Raw genomic sequence first — 23,174 nt, 5'->3', positions numbered from 1 at the left:
CCAAAGAAGAATAATTTCAAGCAACCAGAGCAGCATGACATTTATCACATTGGTAGATGCAGGAATCTTGAATTTGGAGATGACCAGCAGAAATAGTCTCATCTGGGCCTTGGACCCATGACACTTCAGCCACAGGGCTCTGACAGTAGCATATGGGAGTATCTGAGCTGTTGTCAGCTGGTTTAAGACCTTGGCAGATGACATATACCTTCTCACAGCAAGTGTCCTTGATCACACTGAAGTCCCTGGGTTTGGGAGAGTCTTACAGGTGGTGGCACATTTTGGTAGACAAGACAGTTCAAAACATCCGCAGGGGGGAGTAGCGTGGACTGGGGTTCCTTGTAAAATATTTGGGAGCAAACAGAGAAGCCAGGAGAGTCATCACAGTCCACCCTGAGGGTCCGTTTTCTGCACTCTGAGGCCTGTCTGATGACACCATCATCCCTGTCCAGGCCAAGAAGGCAAGAGAGTGACTAGTCCAAAATCGAGTTTGGGGATCAAATGGAACTAGACTGAATTCTTTGTGTCTCTCCGTAGCTTTGGTAACTGTTCCAGTTTCATCTCTGTTGTGTGATAAAAATGCCTGACAAAAAGCAACTTAGGAGAAAAGAATTTATTTGGCTTAATATACTAGGTTACAATCTATCCTAGTCGGGAACTCAAATCAGAGGAGCTTGAAGCAGGTGCTTATACTCACAGTCAAGAACAGAAGGAAATGCATGCATGCATTCTTGCTTGCTTATTTATTTGTTCTCAGCTCAATTTCTCTAGTTACAAAATTTAGGATCCCCTGCCTAGGAAATGGCACCCTATCCATACCGGGCTGTATCTTCTTATATCAATTAGCTTAATTAAGATATTCCCTAACAGAAAGGGGAACACTTATTTACTGCTGATGGGAATGTAAACTGGGACAACCATTATGAAAATCAGTGTGGAGGAAAATCCATCCTCAGAATATGGAAATCGATCTACCACAGGATCCAGCTATACCACTCTTGGGAATATACCTAAAGGACTCTATGTCTTAGTATAGAGGTACTTGCTCTTTCATGCTCATTGCTGCTCTATTCACAATAACTAGTAAATGGAGAGAGCCTTAGTTGTTCATCAACTGATGAATGGATAATGAAAATGTGGCACATTTACACAATGGAATATTAAGAAAAATGAACTTATAAAATATTAAGCTATTAAAAATGAAATTATGAAATTCTCAGGTAAATGGATAAAGCTAGAAACATTGATTGTGAGTGAAATAACCCAGTCTCAGAAAGACAAACATCACATATTTTCTCTCATTTGTATATATTAGCTTTGTGTGTGTTCTGTTTGGAATACCCACAGATATTAGGGAATTAGTAAGGAGCCATGGGAGGAGGGGCACTGTCAAGGGAGGAGAGATAGACCACAGTACTGTGGGGATTAAAAAGGAGTAATGGAACAGGAAGGGTTAAATTTGGGTGGAGCATAGGAGGAGAGTATAGTAGGATTTCTGTTTGGGACACCAGCTCACAAATAATCACACAGAGACTTATTAATTATGAAAACTCAGCCTTAGCTTAAGCTTGTTCCAATAGCTCCTATAACTTAAATTAACCCATATTTTTTATTAACCTATGTTCTACCTTATGGCTTTTAATTCTATCCCATTCAGTGTGTCTGACTTATTCAGCATCCGGCTGGCTTCTCTTCTTCTCTTCTTCCCAGAGTCCTCTCCGTGCCTAGAAGTCCTGCCTATACTTCCTGCCTAGATATTGGCCATGTAGCGCATTATTAAACCAACCAGAAGGTGCCTTGCTAAAGACACATCTTCAAAAATTATTTCACAACAAGACAATGTAGAGGAGAGAATAAAGGGAGGGAAAACTAACAGTGAAAGCCTTTTGAAAAAGTCAAATGGAAACCCACTACTACAGGAGCTTTCTGAAATATATACATAAGCATAAAATAAAATAGTTTTAGCCAGGCGGTGGTGGCACACGCCTTTAATCCCAGCATTCAGGAGGCAGAGGCAGGCGGATCTCTGTGAGTTCGAGGCCAGCCTGGGCTACAGAGTGAGTTCCAGGACAAGCTCCAAAGCTACACAGAGAAACTCTGTCTGGAAAAACCAAAAAAAAAAAAGTTTTAGTAGAGTTTCCCTGCAAAAGGAGGACAATACCCCAACTAGAGACCACATGTTAGCAAATAAAATCCCCAATAACAGGAAAGGGCTACCTCTCTTTGAGTTGTTGGCCAACGGGGGGCTATTGTCAATACTGTTGTTTGCCCTCCAGAACTTGATGATAAGATCATAATTCTTAAGACCCCACATACTTGATTCATGGAAATCAAACTGGTATTAACCTGGAACCTTATCTCTACTGGCTAGCATTCACAGTGCTGGAAAGTACTATGCAGATACAGGAGGAGAAAATTAATTTAAAAATATAATAAAAATAGAAAAAAATAAAAAGTAATTATCAATATTGCACAGCTTTAAACTCTGAATGCTGTAACAGCAAGTGACATGATAAGTATGCCTATTAGTAAAATAGTGGTACAAATGTTGTAAGACCACACAATCACTTTTTGGTTGGCCCAGTCCATGAAATGGAACCCATACTTGGCATTATTAATACACCCAAAAAACTTGTGGCTAGATAGGTCATAGGACCTGGGGGAGGACCTAATAGTACTATTCTGCTAAATGAACATACAGTATTAAAATGACTACTACTGACTTACTGCTGTAGATCAGTGCATCTCAAACACCATCAGAGAAGCTTCTCCTTGCAGCAGAGAGCAATTAACACTAAGACTCTCAACTAGCCAATGAGCAGAGAGAATAAGAGACACTCGAGTGCCCCACCCTCAGTGGTACATACATACCATTACACCCTTTCCCACAAGGCTCAGGGGTCATTGTGAAAGAGGGGATGAAAAGATTGTAAGAACCAGGGACCATGGATAACATCAAGGAAACAATGTTTCCTGGATACAACATGGCAGTTTCACATATGAATTCTTACTAATTACAGAAGCATACATGAGATCTGTGAAAGCTCAAGTCAAATAAAATCCTAGGATGAAGATAGGATGTGGTGTGAAATTCTACAGCTAGCCTTGGAGCTATTGGCATTTGATAGATGTGGGAAGAAGGAGAGTCAGTTTTCTTCAAAGCTGTGACCATGTAGGTGGACTCCATTCTAGGGAAGACTTTATTCCAGAAATTTGGGTAAAGTAAACTGCACTTAATGTAGAGGGGGAGAAAACTCAAAGTTGTGTGGGTAAGGAGGGGAGGACTGAAAGGGTGGGTATAGGAGGAGTTGATGGGGAATATGATCAAAGTACATTGTAGGGAATTATCATAAAATTAACAAAAAATATTACTTTAGAAAAAGACAATCCCCATAGACAAAGCCAGAGATTAACCCAATATAGACAGACCCTCCTCTTTGAGATCCTCTTTTAAGGTGATTCTGAGTTATGTCAAGCCGACAACTAACGCTAACTTTCACAACAATCTTGGATTTGCTGATACTAATTTCTACCCTTTATCATATGCTTCACAGGGATGCCATGAAATTAGAACAGATAAAACATGCAAAGTGTTTTGCTGGCTGTTTTTATGTCAACTTGACACAGATGCAGTCATTTAGAAAGAGGGAATCTCAGTTGAGAAAACGTTCCTACCAGATTGGGGGATTTTCTTGATTAATTATAGATGTGGAAGGGCATAGCCCGTTACTGGTGGTACCACTCCTAGGCAAGTGGTCCTGGATGGTGTAAGAAAACAGGCTGAAGCCGGGTGGTGATGGCACATGCCTTTAATCCCAGCACTCGGGAGGCAGAGGCAGGTGGATCTCTGTGAGTTCGAGGCCAGCCTGGTCTACAAAGTGAGTTCCAGGAAAGGCACAAAGCTACACAGAGAAACCCAGTCTCGAAAAACCAAAGGAAAAGAAAGGAAGAAAGGAAGAAAGGAAGAAAGAAAGAAAGAAAGAAAGAAAGAAAGAAAGAAAGAAAGAAAGAAAGAAAGAAAACAGGCTGAGCAAGCCACCGAGAGCAATCCAGTAAACAGCCTTACTCCATGTCACTGCTCTATTTCTCATCCCGTATCTATCCTGAGTTCCTGCCCTGACTTTCCTGGATGATGAACTATAAGCTGTAAGATTAAATAAGCCCTTCTTTTCCCAACTTGTTTGTAGCGTTTTACCATGGCAACAGAGACCTCAACTAAGATTATTGCTTAGCACTGGTAGGGGTTTCACTATATGTTATTCTTCCTACTTTTCTTGATATCCTTGGTATCATAAGGCCCCTCCATTTAGCCCCACTTGGGATAATGAGTCTATGCCAGCCTATCACTGATTTTATTGATCTTAGTAGGGAATCTTCATTGTACTCAATGACAAAGCTCATTCCTCTTGTCATCAGCTAAGTAGTTATCAACTAATGGGAACAAGACATTGCTGTTTTATGGGGGACTTATATAGAGGAGCATTTACCACCACAAACAAGGAAATACATGAATATAAGCTATCCAACAAGAAACTCAGGCTTAATCCCAGGACTGATGATCTTAGATGCTGATTTCCATTTGAAAACCATGTTATACTCAATCCCCAGAATCTGTGTTCTATATTTCACCCATGCTTAGGAGGTGTCCCAGTGTATAGTTGAGAATGTAAACTATGCACCTTTGTGAACATGGGCAGCTTTCTGGAATTCATAGGAACAGTTGCGCTGTTTTGAATAATTGTAGATGCTGAGCATGGTACCCATCACATAGAAATACTCAGTAAATGACAGCTCTTATAGTTCCCTTCTCTTTTCTTCCTACTATACTCTCTGTCCTTAACTGTAGACAAAATTCTAAACAGTCTTAGTAAATAAGAAACACAGAGCCAAATACAGAGGTAAATAGCCAGCCAAAGAAATCAGAGAGTCATGACTACCTTATCTTACCACTTCGCTGCTGTCGCTTCTCCAGAGAGAGAGACCTTCTTCCTGTGTGACTTGTGTTTTGTTGCTTTCCTGTTCTGCCTTCTCATTGGCTCTAAACCCAGCCACATGACTTCCTCATCACTGCCTATCTATACAGACCTCCAGGGCTCTATGGTTGGTACTGGGATTAAAGGCTCAGGTCACCACACTTGGCTGTGTCCTTGACCACACAGAGACTCTGCCTTCCATGTGATCAGATTAGGGGCATGGGCTACCATCACCTGACTGCTGTCCCTGGCTCGCTATAACCTCTGATCTCCATGCAAACTTTATTTATTAACATACAAGTAAAATCACACTTCAGCACAAATAAAATATCACCCTTAACCATTGCTATCATCAGCGTCATCAGCAGAGTCAAGGGAGGAGCTTTGGGTTCTGTGATCCTGCCTTAAACCTACTGTCATTCCCAGGGGCAACATTCACTTTGAACCATTCTAGAGATGTGTGGGCCAAGTTGTCACAGGAACTTTGAGGGTCTCACAGAACAGAATTCACCTCTTGGCTTCCATGTTTTCTGGATGCCTGACTGTGCTCAACTATGCAGAGTCTTAGATTTGTGATCTGTGAACTAAGGATGCTGTCCTGTCTACTCCATAGATTTCACAAGGCTTAAATGAGACAATGTGTGGAATTCACAGAACAGGCCTCACTCTGTAGTGGTCCATCAACTCTTATTAGAGTCTGGCATCTTCTCAGGCACATGGCCTATCCTGGGCTGCTGTTCCTGATGGAGAAGTGGTGTGGGCAACTGCATCCTGTCCTCATGTGTTCTTTGGTTTTCTCTCTTAGGAAAAGCACCTCATTTCCTGCGACTCCAAAATGTTGAGGTGAATGTTGGGCAGAATGCCACTTTTCAGTGCATTGCTGGTGGGAAGTGGTCTCAGCATGACAAACTTTGGCTCCAGGTAAGAATGGCAGAGATTCTTGTTCACACTATTCCCTCCCTTTGCAAGGAAGTAAGTATGAGCTGTGAAGAAGGGTATGGTGGGGAAAGGGGCATTTAAAAATTTCTCTACTCCTAGGATATTGCTCTCCATCCATGCTCTTGTGAAATCTTATCTACTGTTCCAATAGATTGGCATTTTAGAGATGGAGAAGCTGATGGTAGCCTAAAAGTTCTAGGTCTAGAATTTGTGAATATGACTCAGCCCCCCCCCCCCCCCGCAACTACCACCAAGTACTCTTGGACAAGATTTGTTGTTAAAGTTACAATTGCTAAGGCTAAGACAAACTGTGTACCTTAGGGTCTGGGATTGTGATGTCATTCATCCTTGACTAAAAGGTACTTGGATATCTTCATGAAACTGTTGCTCTTTTGTTAGAAAATGCTTTTGAGTAGTCTGTTCTTTGGCTAAATGAGTCTGTCACTGAGTACAGTCCATCAGGACAGTGTTTTAAGCTTCAATACCCTTCTCTTTCTTTTCTGCTCATTGATTCTACTTCCCTAGCAAGATGAGAGAGCATCTCTGGAAAGGGTACAAAGCCAGAGGATGGGACACAGAATGAGAGCACTTGTGGTGATAGCACTCTCATGCTCCTCTCACTACAAACACAACTACCAAGATCTGAGGCAGCACAGAAGGAAAAGCAGAGCTAAGCTTCTCCCTGCAGTATCCACGAGGCCATCTTTATTCTCTCTCTCTCTCTCTCTCTCTCTCTCTCTCTCTCTCTCTCTCTCTCTCTCTCTCTCTCTCCTCCCCCCTCCCTCCCTCCCTCTACACACACACACACACACACACACACACACACACACACACATTTCTTTTCCTTTTGACAAAGTTTTGCTATGTAGCCTAGGCTGGACCAAAAGTTTTTATCTTTCTGCCCCAGTCCTGCAAGTGCTGGGCTTACAGGTTTGAGCCATCATATTTAGCTTCCATGTAATTCCAAATATTTTCAAACAGCATTATTGAAGATAATTGAGATACAATGTTTAAGGCATACAACTTGACAAATATAATGTATTTATGTGTGAATAGTTTCACAATCAAGATAATGAACATTAGTGTCACTTTCCAATGTGTCCTTGTCCCCATTTTTAATTTCTCTCTACTCCAGTGTATAATAAAGACCTTCTGGTGTGTTTCCTGATACTATGCATTAGTTTACATGTTCTACACTTTCATATTAATGCAGGGCTTGGGGAAATAGGTCAGTGGATGAGGCCCTTGCTGTGTGAGCATGAGGACTAGAGTTCAGATTCCCAGAAAGCACGAAAATCCCTATGTGGTAGTCCAGCATCTGCAATCCCAGTGTGCCTGTGGTGAGTGGGAGGTGGAGACAGGTGCATCCCTGAAAGCTTATGAGCCAGCTAGCCTGGTGTACCACAGTGGACACAAGAGGCAGACCCTGCCTCGAAGAAGGTACAAGGTGAGGACCTGTGCCTGAGGTGGTCCTCTGACCTTCACGTGCCTTCTGTGGCACTTGCATGAATGTCTTCATACACACATGTACACACACACACTCACGGACAGAGGGAGAGAGAGAGAGAGAGAGAGAGAGAGAGAGAGAGAGAGAGAGAGAGAGAGAGATGGAATCAAGCAGTATTAAGCTCTTTTTATCAATAATTCTGAAGTGAGGTCCATTTAAATCATTGCATGTACCAATATTTTATTTAGTTAGCTTGTTCTTAGGGATAATCTGTTCTAACAATGGACTATTAATAGTAAGCCATAGATCGTAATTTTCTTACCTATTAACTTGCTGATAGCTGCCTGTTGCATTGTTTCCTATTTCTTTTTTTTTTAAACAATGGATGTTTTGTTTATTTGTTTTTTTGTTTTTACATCCTGACACCAGTTTCCCCTCCCTCCTTTCTTTCCATTCCTTCCCCCAATGCCTGCCCCTACATCCCATCTATTCCTCTTCTATTTCTCTTCAGAAAAGGGCAGGATTCCCATGGTTATCAGCCAGCCATGGTCTATCAAGTTGCAGTGAGACTAGCCACTCCCTCTCCTATTAAGGCTGGACAAGGCACTCTGGTAAGAGGAAAGGGTCCCCAAAGCAGGCAGCATAGTCAGAGACAGCCCCTGCTCCCACTATTATCAGCTAAGAAGAATCTGTTATAAACATTAATGTGCAAATCTTTGGGTGTGTGTGTGTGTGTGTGTGTGTGTGTGTGTGTGTGTGTGTGTGTGTGTGTGTATTCTTTCATTTTTCTTCAGTAAACATAGAGTAGTGACATGGCCAGGTCTTGTGTAGACATGGGTTTAACTTTCTGAAGAACCAGGGGCTATTTCAAACATGGCATTGCCTCTACCAGTTTATGTAAATTCACTTATCACGCTTCTTTACTAACATCCACTGTAGTCAGTCTTTTCGATTCATATAGGTGTTCATTTGTACCTCAGTGTGATTAGAAAATTTATTTCCCTAAAGACCAAGGATGTTGAAGGAGTTTTCATGTGCTTTCATGGGCTCTGTATACATTTTCATGGCTGTTCCTACTGTCATCTTGCTTCTTAAATTTGAACCTTTTTTTTCTTGCAGTTGAAAACTCCCTGGGCAGACAAAGACCATCTAGGCACTAACAATCTTTCCTTGCTCCTTGTGTCCCTCCTTCTGTGTTACTCAGTATTAAGTAGTGTCATTGACTCTTTTCATTGTAATTAGAGTTAAAGTACATTTTGCTCTAAAGAGGCACTGCCATTTCAATGGCATCAACTCCTCAGGGTCATAAGAATGAGGTAGGACAATTACAGTATTTTCAGAAACTTTGAGTATTCCAGTTATTCTAAAGTCAGCATCACTACAGTACTGACTTCTATGCACTAAGCCACAGGTCTGTAAACAGGAGGATGTTAAAGCAGAGAACAGAGGAAGTGTTGAAGAAAACAGACAGAAATACACATTGTGGAGCTCTTTCACATCTTACTTATTTATCTACTTTTCAGCGTTTTTCAGGTGGCTTACAATAGGATACAAAGCAAGACAAGATAGTGTAAATTAAACGCAAGGCACCACAGATAAGAAGAGCACAGGAGAGCTGCTTCTCAGGCTATGACTACATTTCTGCATTTCCAATGCCTGCCTGTGGGTCACAAGTGGGACACCCGGGCACCACAGCCACCAGTAGAATAAAGAAAGCTTGTCAGATATACAGTTTACAATGTCTGCGAGATAAACACAAACCAATTGCTCAGGAAAATTCTAACTGTTGTTCACACAGAGGCCAGACAGGAATAGTTCCCAGGAGCCCTCATAAAGCAAAGACTGTGTGATGTAATGAGCAGCATCCCCATCACAGTCTTATTGAGGGCACACAGGTGGCTTTGTGGAGCTACTTCCCATCATAATCATACTCTGTGTGAAAGCAGGCTTAGGAGGTGGAAGGAAACGGGGAGCACAGCTCGAGCAGGGGGCCTCAGCTTTCTCTAATCTATCTCTACCCAGGGAGGCTTTAAACATAATGCAGTGAGCGGATGGATACAATAACTATCCCTGCAAGGAAGGCTTCTTGAGTATTGGCTTCCTCCTCTACATTTCAGGGAATATTAGGAAGGAGGGCTTGAATACTGGGCTTTCTGCCAAAGACCCATGTGACTAGTGAAGTTCCAGGCATGTATGCAACACTGTGGTTGGAAGTTGTTGATCATTGTAGTCACAGGGGAGCAGAAACAACAGGGCATGCACATGTACACACAAGTGTATGTAGTGCATAGACAGGTCCATCATTTCTAGAAGATAGTCAGGCACATAAAATCTAAAACTATCAATGCACACATTTTTCCAAACTTAGCTTCATTTATGGCAGTTTTCTAAGGAAATGACCAGAAATGAGGACAGAGATGTACCTGCAACTATATGTACAGAAAACTAGAAGAACTAGAATGTTCTGCAAGAGAAATTAATTAAGTAAATGCTGGAGTGAAATAATTAAATATCAGACGGTGGGCAGATACTAACGACATTCTCACAGTACGTAATTAAGTGAAAAGTACAAGCTATAGAATAGTTGGTGTATTTATATTTTAATGAAAAAACACACATACATATATAAATATGTGCAGAGTTATATACCTACTTATATAATGTATATACATCCCTATATATCATGCCTACATGTATACATACACTTATAATACTATAAAGCATATATCAATATTATTAATTGTGATAACAGATTGATAATGCTTTTATTTTTTCTGTTTTATGGAAACATTAGAAGTGAATAAGGAAACTAACATAAACAAAAATAAATGCCGTTAAATGGGAAAAAATGCTCATTTTTTCTTAGATATTAGTATTCTAGAGACGGTAGGAAGTGTCTCCAGGGTCAAGTGGCCAAGTTCAGTGGAAAGGCTGACTTCCTGGTGAGGACACAGTCCAGATTCCCTCAGGGGTACTGTTTATCCAAATGGTGTTTAGAATATTCTGCACGTGTCCTCCTTTCTTATCACAATGCATGGCTGATAGGACTCTACCCTCACCCCACTCTCCAGGGACTCTAGAGCCAGACCACCTGTCAGGACCACCATGGAGCTGACCTTTGAGGCCACTCTACAAAGAGTATGCTCCACTGGGAGACTATACAACCATGACACTTGCCACCTCAGAAGTGAGGTCATGTGTGCAGATGCTCTTCATGGATCTCAGCAGGGTCTGTGTATGTGTTGACACAATCACAGGCACCAGAAAGGGTCTGATAGGAAAAGGCTCTCATTCTGCGAGCCCATTGGTCCATATCAGCTGCACCTGGCTATAAGATAAAGAGACATGTCTGTCAGTGTGCATAGCAGCAACTCTTCCCATTAGCTTCTTACCTTGATCCAGTGGGGAAGCCCTGGCTACCAACGCAGAGAGTGTTGAGTGAAGAATCCCCCACCCCCAATGGCTCTGAACTGGATGTCCCTCTGTGTTGGGATTCTGCATGGTGGTCAGAGAAACTCAACAATGATGGTAAAGCCAGGAGAGTATGCATGTGTGGATATGTCCTGAAGGCCTATATACACAATACTTTTAATGCTCACCATGATCTTTCAAAAAGCTGACATTAACAGCCCAAATGAGGTTGAGTATTGGGGGCGGGGGTGGTGTGTGTGTATGAGGACTTCAGGGTCAAACTGGAATTGAGCAGGAGAGCTAGGATAAGGGTGTGTGCTGCATCCCGAAGCCTTGGGTTCATTCATTTTGCTTTGCTACATCAAATCTAATCATGCTTTGCAGGTAGATCCTTATTAAAAAAAAAAAAAAAAAGTATGTTCAAGCCGAGGAAATGGCTCAATGGGTAAAGTGCTTGCCGTGCAGGCATGAGGACATGAGTTCAATCCTCAGCACTCATGCACATCTGCAAACCTCGTCCTTGGGGGGCAGAGATACGAGGATCCCTGGGTTTGTTAGCCAGCCACCTTAGCTGATTCAGACAACTGTAGGTTCAGGAGGAAGCCTGTCTCAAAAAGTAAAACAGGGAGCAGTTGAAGAAGATGTCCAATGTCAGTCTCTGTCCCCCCCCCCCACACACATGTGCATGCAAATGCACGCACACATGCACACACGTTTCTTTATTTAGCATACATTCATGCCTCTAATTTTCAATCCACTGTAGTAGATACTTAAATGTATTTGAATTTCCCAAATTTGTAAGAAAATCATTGAGATAAAAGTACACTTAAAATGTCACTCACACTGACCTCTCTGGATGCTTTTTGGATTTATTGTCTCTTTCTGAGCCATGTTTCATAAATATAAGGTTGATATTTGCAATGTGGTTTTCTTCAGCATCCATCTCTTTCTAAAAGCCACCCTTGTAAATATCAGCAGTGTGTTCCTTGTTAAAACCAAGGGATGCTTATCAGTCCTTATACAGATGTTCCTTGGCTTAGGGATGGAGTCACATCCTGATCATGAGTGTGAGGGGCATTGAAAGTGCATTTAGTTAGACTCAAGCTAAGGGTCAGCCTTGCTCAGCAATGCAGGGTATTGTGGAGTTCCCGTCGCTTCCCCCTCTCATTGCTGCCTGACTGGAAGCTGGGGCTCCTGGCTGCTGTCCATCATTTCCACAGTAGTGTAGCACATACTGCTAGCCAAAGCACAAATAAAAATTCAGAATTTGAAGTGCAACTCCTGCTTCATATATATCACTTTCACATTTCTGTGGAGGTGGAGATGTTCTAAGTCAAACCTCCATCAGTGGGGTCACTATCTGTACTTGACAATTCTTTCAGCCCTTGATGACACTCAGTATTCCTTCTGTAAACATCTGCCTGCCCTCTTGGGTCCCTGAGGCCATGGGCCAGTCACTGTTATGAGATTGTTTTAGCTGATTTGCAGGTTAATAAGATTGTCTGCTACAGTTTTATAGATGCTGGCAGAAGACTCAGACTCTTGGTTCAGAGATGAGGGGCCTTGTTACTTATGACACTACAGCCAGGGTGGGCTTCGTGATGGTGTTCATGTTCTATGGGGACAATGGGGTTTGGGGTGGGTGTAAAATGCTGTTCCAACATGGGAGATCTGTGTCGTAGCCAGGGAAATCTATGTTAAGAAAACTAAACATTAATATTTATTAGTAGACATTATGGAGATATAAACTATAAATCATAAAACTCATTTTTTTTTAATTGTGGCCCTGACATCTCATGCTTTATCTTCTGTGTCGCTCTGGACCCAAAGGTCACTCAGATCATCAAGGAGCTACAGGATATGCATGAAGCTCCTGGTAGAGTGTTTCCCTAGTGTGTTCTGAAGCCCCGGGTTCCATACGCAGCACTGTGAAAAATAAATAGAAAAAACTTCACCTGCACACAATGCCTGGGCTTCCTTTCTCCTGTCTTGTACAGCTCCCCTGTGAGGACCCTGACTACTCTGACCTGGAACTTTCCCCTCAGATACTTCTCTCTCTTATGCTGTTTCTTTGTGTCTTTTCTCAGCCCATCCTCAGCCTATACTTTCAGGGTTTATCCCAGATCAGCTGGCTCTCTGCTTGGCAAGGAGCTCAGATAGGACAGAGAGCACTCAAAATCAAACTTTGCTGTCCCCTGTCCCCCTGTGGATTTACCTTCCATTGGTGAAGACAGACTCTTGAGTAACACAGTTGACTATTTCATCACAAAATGGGAAGGCTGCTTGGGGAAGATGGGGCTGGTGGCTGCAAGATGGGGAAAGCAGAGAGGGTGCGTGTGCGATATGGGCAGTAACTTCAGAGGAAGTGGCCTTCCAGTGGAGCTTGGGGGGATAAGCCAGTCACAAACAAAGAAGCCATCCCTGGGAGATGGCAAATGTGCAGGCCCTTCCCCACCTGCTTGTCTTGTCTGCTTTGCTGTAAGCTTTGTGGCCTTCTGTGGGGTTTACACCAGCCCTCTTCTGAGTCTGCAGGAGCTCTGGACTCAGGCATCAGACCCCAAAGAGCCGCTGGCCGTGAATGCAGTGGGCCCTTGGAAGGGTTTCAGAACAGCTAATCAAAAATGATTTATGTCTACTTCTATTTCTTTTAACTTTTAATAAAGAATAATCAAAAGCTATTCTTTAGAGACTGCCAAAAAGGTACAAATGTGCTCTTAAGAGAATCGATGGGCGCGATTCTAGTAAGTTTCCAAATGTCATACCATTGCAGGGAGGACTGGGGGTGAAAAGAATATTCATTACCAATGGATTGTGGGAATGTCACCTAAATATTTGCTGGCTGGGAGACTCCTGGAGCAATCAGACCATTTCAGCTGGAAATGTTGGACCTGATTATTTATTTACTTACTTTTTTTTGATTCCTGAACCTCAAACTAGCTTGCAAGATTGCAAGACACTGTATTAGAATATCTCCTATTCAGTGAGTGTCCAATTTGTGTGTAGAACCAGCAACAGTTTCCCTTTTATTAAAGACAGCATTGTCCTCATTTCTGCCAATTACAAATCAATTGCAAGCCTGGCTCTTCTCTGAAATAATGACAGCCTTTTTTTCTTCTTCTTGTGCTATATCTTATCTCTTTGTGAAGGGGATAATGTCGTGGCACAAGAGATGAATGGAGAGGGAACAGCAAAACAGTGAGGCTCTAATAGATATCTTGGTAGATAATTAGGAAGTGGGCAAATAGAACATGCATTAGGCACACCTCTTCTCTAGGTGGTTCCCAAGACAGAGAGATCCTACTTGAGGTGGAATGGTGAGTGTGTGTGTGTGTGTGTGTGTGTGTGTGTGTGTGTGTGTGTGTGCTCTAGGTATAACAAAGTATAAATATTTCTAGGTCATTTTCTTCAATGGATAAGCTGGCTTACCCATATAAAACAATGCAAGCTCAGAGGAATTGGAATACAAGTGGCTTTTACAGAGGGGATGGGGGGATTTTGATTTCATGGGCAACTGTTACCCTGAGAGGGACACTGGCAAGCATGAGATTGAACCAAAGGTTGTTTAGGCTGTAAGACCCCTTTGTTCTGTTTAGAACATGTATTCCATCCCTGGATGAAATGGAATATATGTTTCTCTCTGGCCAGATGCAGCTCCATTGACCTTGGTAAGCACACAGAATCTCTGGTGTCTGTGAGCAGGACTCAGTCATCCTTAGATCAGGAATATGGCTCTGTACATAATCCTGGGCTGGGTTTAGCCTTCTCTTGGAGTTGGGTACCTTTGGTGCAGTGAAAAAATTTCAACCCCAGGAAGTTGTCCTAGAAATAAGGCAGCTTTTAATTCGTGTGTTCTGGGATGTTATTTGCCTACTGCTTTCCCCTGAAGGGCTGAGGATGAGATTAGTCTTCAAGTTGTTTAACCCAGACCAAGGTGAGCCATATTGGCATCATTTGGAAAACTGTTAGAAATGAGATTATCTGCCTTCACCAAGCCTCTGGAATCACTGTGTATGTGATTCTGATGAACACTGAAAACTGAGGACCATGGGTCTAGACTGATGGATATGGGTTCAGAAAACCTTATCTACCTACTGATCTTTCAGCTGCCAAGACTTGATACTGTGGGACAGGTGTACATCTATATCACTTTCCTTCTTACATATCTGTTTCTGACTTATAGACTTCCACTATTTCTGGAGAAGTAGGCCTGTGCTTTCCACAGAGCAGTCATTTCCTGCAAGATGATCTGGAACCTTGCAGGGTCTACCTTCTGTTACAGAGCCCTTGAGTCTGTCTATGCCTGTTCCACATTGGACAGCAAATGGGTGCTGGTGGTGAATGGCCTGTTTCTGGAATAGATCATCTAGGTATAGTTCCTCCTTCAGCAAAGTCACATAAAGCTATGCTCTGATGGGGCTCACAGACCAGCTTCAGTAGATCTGGGAACTTGCTAAAAATAAAGGATCCCAGGCCTGCCCACCAAACCAGACAGCCCCAATCTGCAGTTTTAACAAGGTCTCTACTCTAAGCCATGTCAAAACTTTTCCTCCATCTTTACTCTAAGGTATTTTCAAATGTATTAGAGACAGTGTCTTACTATATAGCTCAGGCTGGCCTCAAACACTCCACCTTCTTGTGTCTGCCTCCCAAGTGTTGGGGTCAAAAATGTTCACCATCACACTTGCTTAATTAGGACTATTAATTATTATGAACCATAGCATACTTTACCAAACATCAGTTTGTTAAGATAAAAGTAGCCTGATTGATTAGGGTCAATCTGAGCTCCCAACTGATGAAGTCTAAGGTGGGGCTAGAGAACCCACTTTTCTAATTCACAAACGATGCTAATGTAATCCATCTTGAGCACCAGCCTTGAAAACCACTGTTGTAGGCTATTCTGAGAGCAGGCCTTTTTTCCACACCCACCCTGTTTTTCCTCTGTGAAGCAGGCTATTTCAATGTTCTACTTCATGTTTATGTTTTTGCCTTTTTGTTGTTTTGCTAGAATCTTTACCCAGCCTGTAAATTCCTTTGGGCAGAAATTATACCTTCCACACCCCACAGTCTCTCATTTTCTGTTTTGTAAAATAATGAGTACATTTCCAGAGTGATTAATAATAGAATAGGGAAAGAGGAGAAAACTCGGAGTCCAAGCTCCACTAAACAGCATCTACAAATGGATATCAGCTGCAGTTCTCCTAAAAACTTCCACTGCTAACAAGTTCCCCAGAGTTGCTGAGGTGGCTGGTCCAAGGACCACCCTTTGAGAACTTTCCCAGGGATTTTAAAAGGATGAATGAATCCCTAGTGTGCTAGCCAGTGAGCACAGTGCTGGGTGAAAACTAAGAACTCAAAAACACCAGTTAGGGACAGGTGTGGTAACACAACTATATTCCAGGGATGCCAGCGTAGGAGGCTCTTGAGATTGAGACCAATTTGGGCTATCCAGTAAGTTAAGAGGCTAGCCTGGACAATAGGTTACATCTAACCTTAAAGACCTTAAAACACAGTCATATTTGCTTGCCTTTTAGTCAATGTTCACATTAATCCTAAATTAAACAAAATATTTATCCAGTTCATTTATGCAGTTCTTTAGTGTGTGTGTGTGTGTGTGTGTGTGTGTGTGTGTGTGTGTGTGTGTGTCTTGTGTTGTGTTAGGAATCAATGTTTTATTGTAGAAAACTTGAGCTTTCTGCATGGCCCGTATTTTACAGTGGTCAGTTCCCATTAAAAACAACAGCACAGCCTGTGGAAACAAATTATTCAGAAGCCAAGTACTCATAGATTTCAAGGCAATGCTTCTCGGAATTCAGGGGCACCATGGGGTGATTTACTGTAGGAGAAGGTAGAGATAGGAAAGTGCCAAACATCGAGGATGCTTTTATTGTCCTTACCAGAGTCTCTTTAGAAGCCAGAGTTCTCATTCCCCAAGCCTGTGCATGTAGGCTGCCCAAGGCTCTAACTCCCCTTCTCTAGGAACCAACTTCAGTGAAGGGTAAGTTTCCTCATCTTGCTATGACTACAACTGGCCACAGTGTAGTTCAAGTGTTAGCCCCTGGTTTCTAGGCAAGGATTTCTCTTTCCACTAGTGACACCCTTTTTAACCGTAGAAAATTTTACTCTGGATATACAGGATATATGACAGGCATATAAATCAAACATTCACTGGCAATAAATTATAAAGAAATATTTTTTTGCTGGGTGTAAATATATATAATTTTATATTGCAGATCAAAGCAAATCTGAGTATCTAATCAAATGGATATGCTTACTAATTTTGCATAATGAATTAAATCTTGGCTAAATATTTGATATGGCAGGATGGAGAGCCTCTTTAACACTTTTTAGAGTTGATCAATATTTTAAATTTATAATTGTCAATGACAAGAACTTTACTTTATATAAATATACAGTACAAAATGGCAGAAGTATGTTTAGGACCATTTCAGAAATTGTTGGATTTAAAAATTAAAAAAACCCATCAACTCAAGTCAGCTACTCAAACAACAGTTGTAACAATCAAACGGGGCAGGAACATGGCATGGGGACATGCACAGAGCCAAGTGTTCATGCCACAGCCTAGAGTCTCAGTGAAGGTGTTGTTGTCTGAGGTGGTGACCCATCAGCATGTCTGTAGGAGATTGTCTTGACTGCCTAGCTAGGACACTGTCAAAAAGTAGGAGGCATCATTCCTTGGTTTTTTACTCTGGACTGCAGACAAATAGACAAAGCTAGTTCAGTGATAAACGTGTATGCATTCGTTTCTCCCTGCTCTTGACTATGGATGTCACCGGGCGCTTTAAGCTTCTCCTCTGTGACTCCCTGATAGGATGCATTTAACACAGAATTGTGAGTCAGATAACCCCCTTTCTCTGCTAAGTTGCTTTATGTCAAGGTATTTCATCACAGCGAAAGAAAGGAAAATAGGATGTTCCTCGTGTCAATCAAGCCCATGGACCTAGATTTCAGGTCCTTTCCTTGTTTAACCAAATTCCCTCTTGTCTTCTCCTTTGCATTTTCTATTCTGCCTTTACCTGGGACTGGAACAGTAGCTATGGCATGTGCTTCTTACACATTCGCTGTGTTTGAATCCCTTCACATGGTCATAGCACGCAGATACCCAGGTCTCTTCCTCTCTGAGTGTCTATCTCCTAGTCTTGTCATATGCCCGTGATTTCTTCCTCTGGAATGCCACATTCTTGCTTGCCTGTCTTGACCTCCAGCCTTCTCCTGCTCTTCCCTGCCTTGTTTGAGCCAGTCACACTCACCAGCTCTTCCCACCAGTGCTCATCTCTCTGAATTTCACCTCCATTTCTCCTTGCCCACTGTCCATCACTGCACTATTTCTGCCTTGACTCTGGGCCCTCCTGCTTGTTCCTGCCCCGCTGTTACCTGCTCCCAATATGACAAGTATGATTATCAAAAGGCCTGTTTTTCAGAGATTCTATAAGACAACCTGCAATTTCCTATCCTTCAGTGGGAGAAAGGTTCTCAGTTCAGGAGCTGAACAGAAAAAAAATGTGAACAGTTCAGGGGAAGGCACTTAATCCTCTTCAGTTCTGCCAGAATCTGACATCATTAAGAAGATAAGTAAATAATACTGGAGGCAACATCAAGATAAAATGTAAATGTGCACAATGCAGCTTTTGCACTTAACCAGCCCTTTCTCTTAGTATTGGTTTCTTATTGCTACTGAAATAAATTCTACAAACCTAACGGCTCAGAACTAATTTATTTCTCTGCCATTGTTGAGATGAGCAGTCAGAAAAGAGCTTCAGTGAGTTCTGAATATGGCACCGAGATGTTGGTAGACTGTGTTCCTTGAGGATGTGTCCAGCCTGTGACCCATAGACTGCATGTGGCTGAGGGTAGCTATGGATGCAGCCCACCACAAAACTGTAAATGTAAAAGTTGTGAAGTTTTTGCAGTTGTTTTTGTATTTGGTTGTATGGTCTTTTTGTTAATTTCAAAAAAAAATACTTATTTTTATTTTATATGTATGAATGTTTGTGTACCATGTACATGCAGTGCCTGAGATGGCCAGAAGAGGGCATTGGATGTACCGTAACTGAAGTTACAGATGGTTATGATCTGCCCTATGGGCACTGGGAATTGAACCTGCATCCCCTGAAAGAACAGACAGTTCTCTTAACTGCTGAATAATTTCTCTAACCTTGATTGCAGGGTTTTTTTATTGTGAACTTTGTAGATGATAATGTTGTTTTGCAATGACAAAAGGTTGATATGCTTGTAAGTGTCTGGGGAGATAAATGATACCATGACCTCTGCTTTAGCTTCTGACTCCCTCCTTCAGGTTCAAGTGAGCAGTTGCCTCCCTCTGACCTGTCCTTCTATCCATACCTTCTCTGACTCTCAGTCTTCCCAACTTGCCACTTTAACATGAGAACCTGTGTGATGCATTGGTCTCAGGTAGAGAATCCAAAATTGCATTCCAATCTTAAAATCCTTGACTGAATTGTGTCTTTCAAGTCTCTCTTGCCAGGTATGAATATATGTGTGTGTATATATATTCATATTCACAGGTTCTGGGTATTAGAGTTTGGGCATCTTTGGGAGGGGAGCTATTCTTCCACTGACAACATTTTTTTTTTTTGCTAATTTCATGGTTAATTTGCAAAACTCATAACACCAAAACGTTCCTTTGTTAAGTGTTTTGTGTACCTTCTCATTTATTCCTCACAGTGACTCCACAGGTGGGCAGTTTTTGACAAACATATTGTGTAAGGGAAGAAAAGGGGAAGAGGAAAAGAAATGAAAGCATTATAAATAAATCAGGACAATATCTAACTAATCCTCTATCACTGACTCATCTGTATGTATTGTAGTGTTCTTGCATTGCCTTGCTAAGAAATGGTGAAAACAGAGTTTGGGGTGACCTGTATCTTCTGAAATCCCCTCCCCTATCCATTCTGCATTTTTTCCAAATCAAGGTTTAATTCTCACATTTTCCAGAATCTTTTTTACCTCCTTATCACACTACTATAAGAGGGGAGGGTTCTTTAGTATCTGGTAGCTTTTTGTACCTGGGTCTAAGTTGTATTATCTCTTGCAAGGATACCCCAAGGCATGCACAGTTGGTCAGGAGCTATAGTCCCAGTGGCTCCTGACCACTTACATGGCTTTATTCTGGTCATGCTGGGTCATTTCTGGCACGGGAGGGGGAGGTATTGCTACCTCTCTTGCTGTCCTGACTTTTGAAAATGCCATTTACTTTAATATTTGGAAATGTAGAGGTGATCCAGTTTGAGGTAGAAAGTCCTAAGAATGCTAAAACAATAATGTGAAGGAAACTGTCCGCTTTGACTCCCCTGACTAGTTGGAAGCAGGCCTTCCCTTTGGTGGGAGCTTTGGTGACTCTGTCCTGTGTCTTGGTTTACTGTATCCTCATGGGGTTGGTACAGACTGCCTTATCAGCTGCCTTGCCCATTCCTGTATCCCCATCTTAACATGTCCCTGATGGGAGGTGGACTGGAAAATGACATGAAAAAAATGGGTTATGCACATAGAGAGATTATTTACTTCATGGAAGAAGCAACAGCGATCTCATCTGGAAAGACTTGAGGTCTGGGAATCATAAATAGCCAGGTTTCTCTAAATCCAACCAGACAATTAAAACTCTCCATTTCACTTTAGAGATAAAAATTACATTAAAGCAGGCAATGGGGATAAAGTCTTAGGGAAAAAAGTGTTTGAATTGATGCTGGAAAGCCTGGATGAGGGATGTGTTTGCTCTACATATTTATTTAACCTCTTTGACATTTGATTCTTCTGAGAAGAGCAGCAATAATATGCACCTCAACAAGGCTGTGAAGATTAAAATGGAGAATTATACAAAAGCACCCAGCTCAGATCTGCCACATACTAGGTGCTTAGTAAATATCCACTCAAAATGCATCCACATGCATTCCTTACCAGTTGTGACAGCTTGCTACCGTGAAAGAATCCATTTAACCCAAAACATCACACCTAAAATTCAGGTTGCTGAAGAGAAACACCTATGTGTGTTTGTCCTGATCTTGCAAATCTTGGTAGAGTCGGCATGGGAAAATGAATGGAATTCTGTCTCTGGGGGACTCATAGTCTCAAGTGGGGAAGAGTCATGGACCAGGATGTGTGGAATGTTTGCACAATACGGAGAGGCACAGCTGCCTTTCAGATGGTGGTGTGATTGATGAGGGAACTTCCTAGAGACAGGGGCAAGCTGAACATGAGTTAGTGGGAGAGGGACTGTTCCCGGGGACATAGAACATTGCAGGCAGAGGAAAGGGAACATGGCAAAGAGGAAAGGGAGAACAACCCCGGTCCACAGTGGCAGCCTGGGGCAGATGGGGGGGTCAAAGCCTGTGGGTCAGTGAGACATTGATCACCAGCTGAGGAGCTGAGAGCAAGGCTGATTACTAATGCTCTATGTGGGCTGGATTTTTGTTAATCTGCTGAAACCTGTCTTTGGGGAAATACTGTGGCTTCTGCTTATGAGATAAAGGAAAATAGGAGGGAGGGGGGTTAAGGGAATATAGCTGACTCCAAGTGTGTGCTGAACCAGGAGCTGAGGCAGTTAGGAGAAGCTTTTGTCCCAGTTCCTTCCAACGAGGCACCCCTCCTTTTGAATCATCTTTTCTTGTCCTCCCTCTCTTCTTTCCTTCATATTTTTTGAGAAAGCGTTCATTATGTAGGCTGGTCTCAAACTTGTAAACCTCCTGCCTCAGCTTCTAGAGTACTGGACTGACAGACATGTAGTAGTGCATTCAATGGGTTGGGTTTATTTTTTTTAGTCAGAACCATAGTTCAGACTAGAGAGAAACAATTTGTCATTCTTTTTAAAGGAAGTCCTAGGCCCCTGGAGCATGCAAGGGTCATGGGGTCTATGTTGAAGGTTGCCAGGAAGCCTCTGATGCTATGATTTCTTCTCTCCTTCCCTTCATGTGTCTTCAGCAATGGAATGGCAGAGACACGGCCCTCATGGTCACTCGTGTGGTCAACCACAGGCGCTTCTCAGCCACAGTCAGTGTGGCAGACACCTCTCAACGCAGTGTCTCCAAGTATCGCTGTGTAATCCGCTCAGATGGTGGGTCTGGTGTGTCCAACTACGCAGAGCTGATCGTGAAAGGTGAGTGCCACCAGGCCACAACTGTACCAAGTGGCTGGTTACAGGACCTTCTTCACTCCATTTTGACACAGCAAGCCTTCTCTTACTAGTTGCTTCCTCCTCCTCCCAACAGCACAAGACAGGCTTCCAGTCACTGATCCCCCCGAACCTTCTCCCATATGGGATACTTACATGAGGGATATATACCACAGAAGCAACCTCTGAATTTGACTTGCGTTTGTATTTCAAAGCAAGATGATCACATGTCCTTTGTGATTTAGGGATGTCCTACTGAAATGTTCTCATAGAATTATTTGTGAGGGTTTTTTAACTGCAAGTTCCATGTAATGGCAATATTTCAGGAAGGCTGTTGAAGTAGTGAGCCTGCCTCCCAAATCGTCTTTAGTCAATGTTCATCAGTTTCCTTGTGCTTGTTTACCTTGAGGTGCTATTTCCATGCTTTGCATTACAATCAGTACACACCTGGTCCCCTGTCTTAATTACTTTTCTGTTGCTAGGACAAAACACCATGACTGAGGTAGCTTACAAAATAAAACATTTAATCTGAGGCTCATAGTTCCACAGGGTTTGGGTCCATGATCATCATTATGGGAAACAAGGCTGCAGATAGGTAGGCATGGTGATGGGGCAATAGCAGAGAGCTCACATCTCGGTTTTTTGTTTTGTTTTGTTTTGTTTTGTTTTGAGACAGGGTTTCTCTGTGTAGCTTTGCGCCTTTCCTGGAACTCACTTCGTAGCCCGGCTGGCCTCAAACTCACAGAGATCCGCCTGGCTCTGCCTCCTGAGTGCTGGGATTAAAGGCGTGTGCCACCACCGCCCAGCTGAGAGCTCACATCTTGATCTACAAGCACAAGGCAAAGGGAGAGCTAACTAGGAATTGCCTTGGCTTTTGAAACCTCAAAGTGCCTCTAGTCCAAAAAGGCCACACCTCCTAATCCTTCCCCAGAAGTTCTATCAACTAGGGACCAAGTATTCAAATGTATGAGCCTATGGGGGCAATTCTCCTTCAAATCACATTTCCCTTCCCTGCCTCTTTGAAGAGGTTGCGAATCCTACTCCTGTTCAATCATGCTTATCAGGCATATATCATTTATGCTGATTCAAATGAGCAATATCACTCATAGGCTCACATATTTGAACACTTTGCTTCAAGTTTCCGGCACTGTTTGAAAAGTCATAGAGTGTTTAGGAGGTGGAGCCTTGGTAGAGGAAGTGCCTCACTGGCAATGGGCTTTGAGAAGTCATAGCCTCAGCCTCACCCAGCTTCTACTTTGGT

The 23,174-nt window shown here is 42.5% G+C and overlaps 1 protein-coding gene across 1 annotated transcript in view; it reads left to right on the top strand.

Moving 5' to 3' along the window:
- Positions 1–23,174, top strand: part of Ptprt (protein tyrosine phosphatase receptor type T) — an 805,504-nt gene that overhangs the window by 96,775 nt on the left and 685,555 nt on the right. Inside the window, exons 5-6 of the mRNA XM_059258971.1 lie at positions 5,779–5,894; positions 21,724–21,898. Of these exons, the coding sequence (XP_059114954.1) occupies positions 5,779–5,894; positions 21,724–21,898 (291 nt within the window). The remainder of the gene's footprint in view (positions 1–5,778; positions 5,895–21,723; positions 21,899–23,174) is intronic.

The sequence above is a fragment of the Peromyscus eremicus genome, chromosome 4, assembly GCF_949786415.1.
Source record: "Peromyscus eremicus chromosome 4, PerEre_H2_v1, whole genome shotgun sequence".
Classification (NCBI taxonomy): Eukaryota; Metazoa; Chordata; class Mammalia; order Rodentia; family Cricetidae; genus Peromyscus; species Peromyscus eremicus.
The sequence above is the reverse complement of the archived record's forward strand: the minus strand, read 5'-3'. Positions and strand labels throughout refer to the sequence as shown.